Raw genomic sequence first — 9,188 nt, 5'->3', positions numbered from 1 at the left:
GATAGAATTAACGACTACTGTTAGAAAACCCAGAACTTACTATTGTCACCAAAGATGTGTCAACTGAGGGTACGAACACACATAGGATGTATTTCCCTATTGTTATTAATTGTTCTTTTTTCTTACACATAGGATGTATTTTCCTGTTGTTTATTAATTGTTGTTTTTTTTAAAAGGAGCAGTGGCAATGATACGCGAAACCTTCATGAAGGTGCGTAAATTCTATGGATGCTATACAATGGTCATGGTCAAAAGCTGTAGTCGGACTATTCCTAAATATAGGATGACTGTAGGGCAGGGAGGAAAAGAAATGTTATAGCTTTTCTGCTAAACACCATTAGCAAACGAATTTATGCAAGGTTTAGGGTAACACTTAACAGAAGTAATAGAGTTCGTAGAATGTTATAAAACCCTTGCCATGAATAGAAATGAGGCTAAGCACCTATTGTTCCAAAAAAAAAACAAAGGAAAAAGACCAGTTGGTTCCTTCTTGAGGGACTCCCTTTGTTCGATAGCTTGAGTGTTTGAGCCTTGTGAGTTAGGTCGGATTGGAAATCCGTGAACTCTGATGGTATAAGCCCCATGGATGGGGAGTGAAACCAATGAATATCCTCTGTAAGTAGGATGAGAGCAATAAAAAGAATTCCACACAAGGGAAAACCCCTGACATCAGGCACAGGTGAGGTTTCCAGTTTTGTGGATTTCATTGTATGCACCCACCCTGGAAAACGCTAGTCCAGGAGGGTGTTGGACCCATGGGATGGAGTTCGGGTCCTGGCCGCACTGATATAAGGTGGCTGGAAGGATAGTCTACATGTGTTAGGAGGGGCAGGGCTTTAACCCTCAAAACCCACATGCGGAGCCAAACCCCAATTGATTAGAGACAGTGAATACATCCGGTAGAAGTAAACAAGAAAACATGACAATGGCATAACTAAACTTCAGGAAAAATTTTCCAGGCTGAAATTTTAAATTAGAAGACTGAATATACATATATATAACTACTGTACAGTGCCACAAATTTAGGGAGCAGAAACAGCTCTAAACCACCAAATCGAACTAAGAATCTGAGCGATAAATCATTTCAGTGAAGCCATAATACGTATTAAGATTCCAACAAAATTTCCATGTTCAGTTCCAAGTCTGGAAGACAAATAAATGGAGTGCACATGATATAATACATTACAAAAGACTGGGCTACGAAAATGGAGAATTTTCCCAGGGTCATAGGTGAAACTCAGACGGCCCCGATATAAGTCTAACAAACAAAATAACATGTATAGCCAAGGGGGGGCTCAGAGAAGCAACATCGAGGAACGAAGCCTCATACCCATTAACCAGAAAACAAAACAAAATCCGTCACAGGGTTGGCCTCCCCAGAACCCAAAACAGAGTCACCTAATAGTGTGCACACATGAGCTGTAGCTACAATTTAAGCACGGTGGCCTGTAGACTAAGATACAGAACCAATTCCTACAATCAATAGCAAGTGGAATTTCTTCATACCAGAGGAAAACCAGAATGACTAACAGCTCATCTCTCCGTCCAAGGCCATCCGCAACCCAAATAGCAGGAGCGCGGGTACCTGCGTGCAAGCCATATACCATGATTAAAGACCTATAAATATCTAACCTGTACAAGAAAGGCCTATCTGCAAAGCAACAAATGTGAATCAACGAACTAGTTAGTGTAGGGAAAGGAACTGAGAGGTAATTACCGAGCGATGAATCTTGGTGGTGGGAGTAGGTTTGAAGCCTCGGGCACAGGTTCACTGCATCCAATCCCTAGAGTAGTGAAGGTCAAGCCCTCAGCCCAGGCTGAGGGCAGAGCAAGTTCCAGATCTTTTCGCGAAAGAATGGGACTCCAATGTCGCGCCAAGGGTAGTGTAAGTAGGCAAGAAACCATGGCAACCGTAGGATCATATCTTCCGTCTCCTAGCCATCGATGCACGAAGTATCCCAAGGTGGTAGCTAGAGACTGCCCATGCCACGTTCCCGGGGTGGGACAGGTAAGTAAATGCTCAATCAATGTTAAATAGTCACCCAAATCCATGTGTATTAAACAACATAAAACCATAGTACTATTAATTGTATACTCCTAGAGAGTTCAAGTTCTGGAGAACTACGTCTCAACCCAAATGGGTGGTAGGTGCAGCCATAGGACTTGCTTTTACGCAAGCTTTAAATACAAGCCACTATGCAGAGTGTACGTAAGAATATGAATTGTAGATCTGTCAACTGTATGATGAATATTTACATGTGTTGGCCAACCAAGTAGATATGTTACAGGACCATTAATCTTGTAAAGCGCACAACCATGTGTTGATGGTTACAAATCTGTATACGTTTATATGTATAAATTGTTTTTTGCAGTGGGACATTTGACAATTGATGTCATAGCCCGGTTTCAACAACTGTGGCTTCTAGGTTAAACACCAGAAAACAAAGAGACAAAGTCAGATTATTACATGTTTTGCAATTGCAACTCTTCTTATATTGAAGGAAGAAGTTAATATGTTAACCCTCCTTTTGGTTCTGTTCTCAGCCTAAGAGCAGGGGGAAATAGAAGATGGCCAGGAACTGAAAAGATGAAATGGCCCAATTGCGGGAGGATAATGCAAGGTTAACCATGGAGCAGGAAAGGATTTTGAAGAGCCTATCAGACAAACAAAATCAGCAACCGTTGAATCCCAGTGCTGAGCAGCAAAGAGTGTCGTAAGAGCAAAATCACCACACAGAACCAAAGGAGTCAGGAGGAAGGGATGAAGAATGGGAAGAACGATTTGATAACACTTCTGAGCAGCAGACATCAAAGAGGCAACAGATATAGTTGCAAGGGGAATTTTGTAAGATAAAACCACCACACCTTGGCGGAGAACAAGAGGAAGCAATTGAGGCATGGTTGATTAATATGAACAAATATTTCTAGCTGTATGAATACGATCACAACCTCAAGGCACTATTAGCCATTTTCCAGTTACAAGGGAAGGCCACTCTGTGGTGGGAGGAACTTAAAATTGTGAAGGGAGTAAGTGAGCAGAATGTTACTCGGGACAAATTTTAGAAATATTTCAAGGAAAGGTACCTGACAGAGCATTTCTATGATGAAAAGGAAAGGGAATTCCATGACTTGCATTTGGGACAACAGACCATGGACGAATTTATTACTCGTTTTACATCATTACTTCGTTATGTACCTTATATCAAGGAGGAAAAGGCTAAAGTACAAAGGTTTGTCAGCAGTTTACCCTCAAATATGAGGGAAAGGATTGAGTTTGACAATCCGAAAACAATGGACGAAGTAATACGCAAAGCCAAAATTTATTACCAGCAAAGTAAGCAGAAGGGATAATTTCGGGTAAAATATGGGCTGATAGGAGGAACAACAAATTCACTGGGAAAAATAAAGGGAATCAAGGTGGAGGTAGTAAGGGCCTTGCAAAAGGGCGAGCTAGTAGAAATTCACAAAAAAATCCCTCAGATCAAAACCAACTGGTGAGTCAAGAGTCAGTGAACCACCAGGAAAATTTGACAGTGAAGGGAAAGCAGGGCCTCCTGTGCAATGTTGGGGCTGTGGTGGACCTCATTATGTCAAGAACTTCGCACAGCATAAAGGATCTAAACAGATTTCCCAGATCCATGAAGCATAAACAGTCGGTGACATAGGACGTAGTCTACCAATGATTAATGTGGTCCTGGAAGATTGTCAAGCGGAGTACCAGCTGACCATGGTGGAATTCGAAGGTAAAATTTCAGACCTTACTGTCACTGTTTTAATTTATCCTGGAGCCACATTAAGTTACATTAGTAATAAGATTGTGGAGCAATGTAAATTGCAAACTGTTAAGTTTACGAACCCATGGTTAGTACAATTGGCTACAGGGGTGAAGTGGAGAGTACAAGCTAAGGTCGATAACTGCCCCTTAAAGATTTCAGGACAGTCAATAAGGGCACATTTGAATGTACTTCCCCTTGGTTCATATGATATTCTTATTGTTATGGGTTGGCTAGAAAAACACTGGTCCCTAGTCAATTGCAAGATAAAGACTATTTACTATAGGGATGAGTTGGGAGCTAGGCAAGAAATGTAAGGGATTAAACGACCTGTGCAGGTTCGGCCAATAACTCCCTCTCAGTTAGCTAAGTGCATTAGGAAGGGGTGTCAGATTTATGCCATCCAAGTAGGCTATGCTAATTCAAAAGATAAAACAGCCACTTTGGACAACATCCCTATGATACAAGAATTTGCTGATGTGTTTCCGGAGGAGATTCCCGGACTGCCACCTAAGAGATATATAGAAATTACTATTGAGTTGGTACCAGGGGTAGCATTGGTATCCCAAACCCCGTACAGAATGAGTACACCTGAATTAATGGAGTTAAAAATGAAGCTACAGGAACTGCTAGACAAAAATTACATTCTCCCCAGTGTGTCTCTGTGGGGAGCTCCAGTATTGTTTGTTAAGAAAAAGGACAACACCCTAAGAATGTGCATATATTATCGCGAGTTGAATAAATTAACCATCAAGAACAAGTATCCCTTACCCCAGATCGATGAACTTTTTGATCAAGTGAAGGGAGCAACAGTATTTTCCAAGATTGATCTGTGATTAGGTTATCACCAAATTCGAATTAAGGAGGAAGACATAGCTAAGACTACTTTTAGAACAAGGTATGGGCATTACGAATTTGTGGTGTTACCCTTTGGGTTAACCAATGCCCCTGCGACCTCTATGTGTTTAATGAACAACATATTTCATCAATATTTGGACAGATTTGTACTGATCTTATTGATAACATACTGATATATTCTCGCACGATGGAGGAACAAAAGGAGCACCTTAGGCTGGTGCTGCAAACCCTCCAAGAACCCCAATTATATTCCAAGTTCAGTAAGTGTGACTTATTTAAAGAGGAAATACAGTATTTGGGGCATATAATCACGAAAGAAGGGATCACAGTGGACCCTAAAAAGATAAAGACCATAATGGAATGGCCTGTACCAAGGGATGTGGCAGACATCCTATCTTTCATGGGATTAGCCAGATACTACAGACGATTTGTAGAAGGATTCTCTAGAGTAGAGTACCCTGTCACCTCCTTATAGAAAAAAGGAAGAGCTTTAAGATGGACCCTAGAATGTCAAAAAAGTTTTGAGCAGCTTAAGCATCTGCTCACCACTGCACCCATTCTAAATATAGTTGATCCCAACAAGGAATATGTGGTGTGCACTGATGTAAGCAAAGAGGGTGTAGGAGGTGTGTTGATGCAAGAAGGGAAGGTAATCGCCTACGAGTCCAGGAAACTGAAAGAACATGAGCAGAAATATTCTGCTTATTCACACCTTGAAAATGTGGCGACATTACCTTATGGGCAAGAAATTTTTACTATTGACGGACCACCACAGTTTAACAAATTATTTCAGCCAGCCCACCTTAAATTCTAGGCAAGCATGTGGGTGGACTTTCTAGGCGGTTTTGATTTTAAGATCAAACATTTGAAAGGGAAAGAGAATCGGGTGGCGAATGCGTTAAGTCGAAAATTACAATGTCTATATGAAATTTCCTGTAGCAAATGGAGAAGCCCCTTCGAAGAGATGATTAAAAAAACAGCAGAACTGGATATGGTATATCAACAAATAAAACAGCAAGTACAACAGTTTACCAGCCAAGGAAATTAGTTGATTTACTCAATAAATGTTACTGGAATGTTGTGTTACAAGAAAAGGTTGTATGTACCCAATCAAAACTACATGAAAAACTTATTGCTCGATGAATTTCATAAAAGTCACTATGTTGGTCACCCAAGATATTAGAAAATGATCACCTCCCTTCGGAGGGAGTATTATTGGCCAGGTATGAAGAAAGATGTGGTTGAATACTTGACACATTCTTTGGAATGCCAGCAGATTAAGGCAGAGCATCAACACCCTGCGGGGTTACTACAACCGTTACCCATTCCAGAATGGAAATGGGAGACCATCTCCATGGACTTCATAACATGTTTTCCCAAAACAAAGAAAAATAACGATTCCATCATGGCAGTGGTGGAAAAACTAAGTAAATCGACACATTTCATACCCGTGCAATCGACCTATAAAGCTATGAAAATTACCCATACCTTTATGCATAATATATTTAAGCTGCATGGGTTACCTAAAACAATAATTTCAGACCGTGACGTGAAATTTACTTCAACCTTTTAGAGAACGTTGTTTGGAGAATTAGGAACTCAGTTGAATTTCAGTACAGCTTATCACCCTCAAACTGACGGGCAAACAGAATGGGTGAACCAGGTGGTAGAAGACATGTTACAGGCATATGTTATGCGACAACCAACCATGTGGGAAGATTATCTGCACCTAGTCGAGTTCGCATATAATAATGGATATCATACATCATTGCAGATGAGCCCATTTAAAGTATTGTATGGGCGGAAGTGTCGCACACTCGCAAGCTGGGGTGGGCCAGAGGACCGATTAGTGTTGGGACCCAACATGCTTAAGGAAATGGAAGAAGAAGTTAAGGAAGTGAGAGTCAATTTAAAGGCAGCTCAAGATAGAGAGAAAAGTTTTGCAGACCGGAAAAGGAAGTTTAAGGAGTATCAAGTCGGTGATCATGTATATGTGAGAATTCGAGCAAAAAGGAGCACGTTACAGTGGAGTGGGTGTGCTATGTTGGCACCCCAATTTTGTGGACCCTTTCAGCTCTTAGCAAGAATTGGGCTGGTCGCTTACCAGCTCGCTCTGCCAAGTCACATATAGGTCCACAATGTTTTCCATGTTTCCTTGTTAAAGAATTACATTTTTGATCCCAAACATATAATCAGATGGCAGGACATACAGGTGAGAAGTGGTCACTGATTAATTAATGCCAATGTTTTCCTTTTAAAATAAAATGGACTTGGAATGTTGCATGCTGCAAGTCAAACCGAAAGGAGAAGTCTTGGTCAAACCGTTGAACATACTCAATCGGAGAGAATTAATGCTACACAAGCAAGCTATTACCCAAGTTAAAGTGCAGTGGCAGCACTTTGGAACTTATGAGGTCACTTGGGAAGATGAAGAGCTAATGAAAAAGTCTTATCCAGGGTTGTTCATGGCCGAAAGACATCGAGACGATGTCTAATTTCAGGGGGGGAAGATGTGGTGCCCCAAGATAAATGTAAATATTTGATTTTACTGTGGTAAATGGTAAACTGAATTGAATGTTACTATCTATTTGGATTTAATAATATTTCTTGTGTTTTTTAAAAAAGAAAATGTTTCTTGAGAAGTTGGCAACTTCCTAAGGAGGTGGTTGTTGTGTGTCCCAAAAAAACCCTAAGTTCTTTCCTAATGGGATGGGTTTTCTAGAGGAAAGGAGGTAGGAGGGGGGGTTCTGCTCTGTAGGGACAAGAAGAGGGAAAGAAGCACAAAAAAAAAGGCTAAGTCTGGTGATGACCAGATAGCCAAGCACGAAGGTACAGTGACTTGCTGAGGGCAGTGGTCCAGCAAGGGAGCTAGGGGGGAGATTTTGGTCCTGGAGGATGAATCTCAAGGTTGGGTCGCATATTGGATGTGGGAGAGCAGTGGAGGCTGGGCTTCTGGAGTATTCGTAAGTTACAATAGTGCAAGTAAGTGAGTAAACATTTGTAAGCAATTCTACAAGAATATTGGAAAAGGGTAAATGTACTGGATAGAATTAACAACTACTGTTAGAAAACCCAGAACTTTCTGTTGTCACCGAAGATGTGTCAACTGAGGGTACAAACACACATAGGATGTATTTCCCTGTTTTTATTAATTGTTCTTTTTTTCTTACACATAGGATGTATTTCCCTGTTGTTTATTAATTGTTGTTTTTTTTTAAAAGAACAGTGGCAGTGATACTCGGAACCTTCACGAAGGTGGGTAAATGCTATGGGTGCTATACAGCGGTCATGGTAAACAACCGTAGTCGGATTATTCCTAAATATAGGATGACTGTAGGGCAGGGAGGAAAAGAAATCTTATAGCTTTTCTGCTAAACACCATTGGCAAACGAATTTATGCAAGGTTTAGGGTAACACTTAACAGAAGTAGTAGAGTTAGTAGAATGTTACAAAACCATTTCCATGAATAGAAATGAGGCTAAGCACCTAATGTTCCAAAAAAAAACCAAACGAAAAATAACCGTTGGTTCTTCTTAAGGGACTCCCTTGGTCAGACAGCTTAAGTGTTTGAGCCTTGTGAGTTGGGTGAGATTGGAAATACGTGAACTCTGATGGTATAAGCCCCGTGGATGGGGAGTGAAACCAATGAATATCCACTATAAGTAAGGCGAGAGCAATAAAAAGAATTCCACACAATGGAAAACCCCTAACATCAAGCACGGTTGAGGTTTCCAGTTTTGTGGATTTCATTTTATGCACCCACCATGGAAAACGCTGGTCTAGGAGGGTGTTGGACCCATGGGATGGAGTTCGAGTCCTAGATGCACTGATATAAGGTGGCCGGAAGGATAGGCTATAGGTGCTAGGAGGGGCAGGGCTTTAACCCTCGAAACCCTCATGCAGAGCCAAACCCCAATTGATTAGAGACAGTAAATACATCCGGTAGAATTAAACAAGAAAACATGACAATGCCATAACTAAACTTCAAGAACAATTTTCCAGGCTGAAACATTAAATTAGAAGACTGAATATACATATATATAACTATTGTACAGTGCCACAAATTTATGGGGCAGAAACAGCTCTAAACCACCAAATCGAACTAAGAATCTGAGCGATAAGTCATTTCAGTGAAGCCATAATACATATTAAGATTCCAACAGAATTTCCATGTTCAGTTCCAAGTCTGGAAGGAAAATAATTAGAGTGCACATGATATAATACATTACAAAATACTGGGCTACGAAAATGGAGAATTGGCCCACGGTCATAGGTGAAACTCAAACAACCCCAATATAAGTCTAACAAACAAAATAACATGTATAGCCAAGGGGGGGCTCAGAGAAGCAACCTCGAGGAAGGAAGCCTCATACCCATTAAGCAGAAAACAAAATAGAAGCTTTCATGGGGTTGGCCTCCCCGGAACCCAAAACAGAGTCACCTAATAGTGTGCTCACGCGAGCTGTAGCTACAATTCAGGCACAATGGCCTGTAGACTAAGATACAGAACCAATTCCTACAATCAATAGCAAGTAGAATTTCTTCATACATGAGGAA

At 40.8% G+C, this 9,188-nt stretch overlaps 1 protein-coding gene across 1 annotated transcript; it reads left to right on the top strand.

Moving 5' to 3' along the window:
• Positions 1 to 1,903: 1,903 nt before the first annotated feature.
• On the top strand, positions 1,904 to 6,762 carry LOC149169486 (uncharacterized). The gene is made up of 3 exons (XM_089425220.1): positions 1,904 to 2,008; positions 6,205 to 6,294; positions 6,406 to 6,762. The coding sequence occupies exons 1-3, from the start codon at positions 1,904 to 1,906 to the stop codon at positions 6,760 to 6,762; spliced, it is 552 nt and encodes a 183-aa protein (XP_089281346.1).
• Positions 6,763 to 9,188: the final 2,426 nt, after the last annotated feature.

Source organism: Pinus tabuliformis, chromosome 4_2 (genome assembly GCF_031772625.1).
Source record: "Pinus tabuliformis cultivar Carrire ecotype Pingquan chromosome 4_2, CPIR1, whole genome shotgun sequence".
Lineage (NCBI taxonomy): Eukaryota > Viridiplantae > Streptophyta > Pinopsida > Pinales > Pinaceae > Pinus > Pinus tabuliformis.
Note: the sequence above shows the minus strand (reverse complement) of the source record. Positions and strands in the feature narration are given on the sequence as shown.

Coding starts and splice junctions, on each gene's coding strand:
- LOC149169486 (XM_089425220.1), top strand. CDS start 1,904: ATGGCAACCGTAGGATCATATCTTCCGTCTCCTAGCCATCGATGCACG. Junction 2,009..6,204: donor ACGTTCCCGGGGTGGGACAG/GTAAGTAAATGC, acceptor TCAACCTTTTAG/AGAACGTTGTTTGGAGAATT. Junction 6,295..6,405: donor AAACAGAATGGGTGAACCAG/GTGGTAGAAGAC, acceptor ACATCATTGCAG/ATGAGCCCATTTAAAGTATT.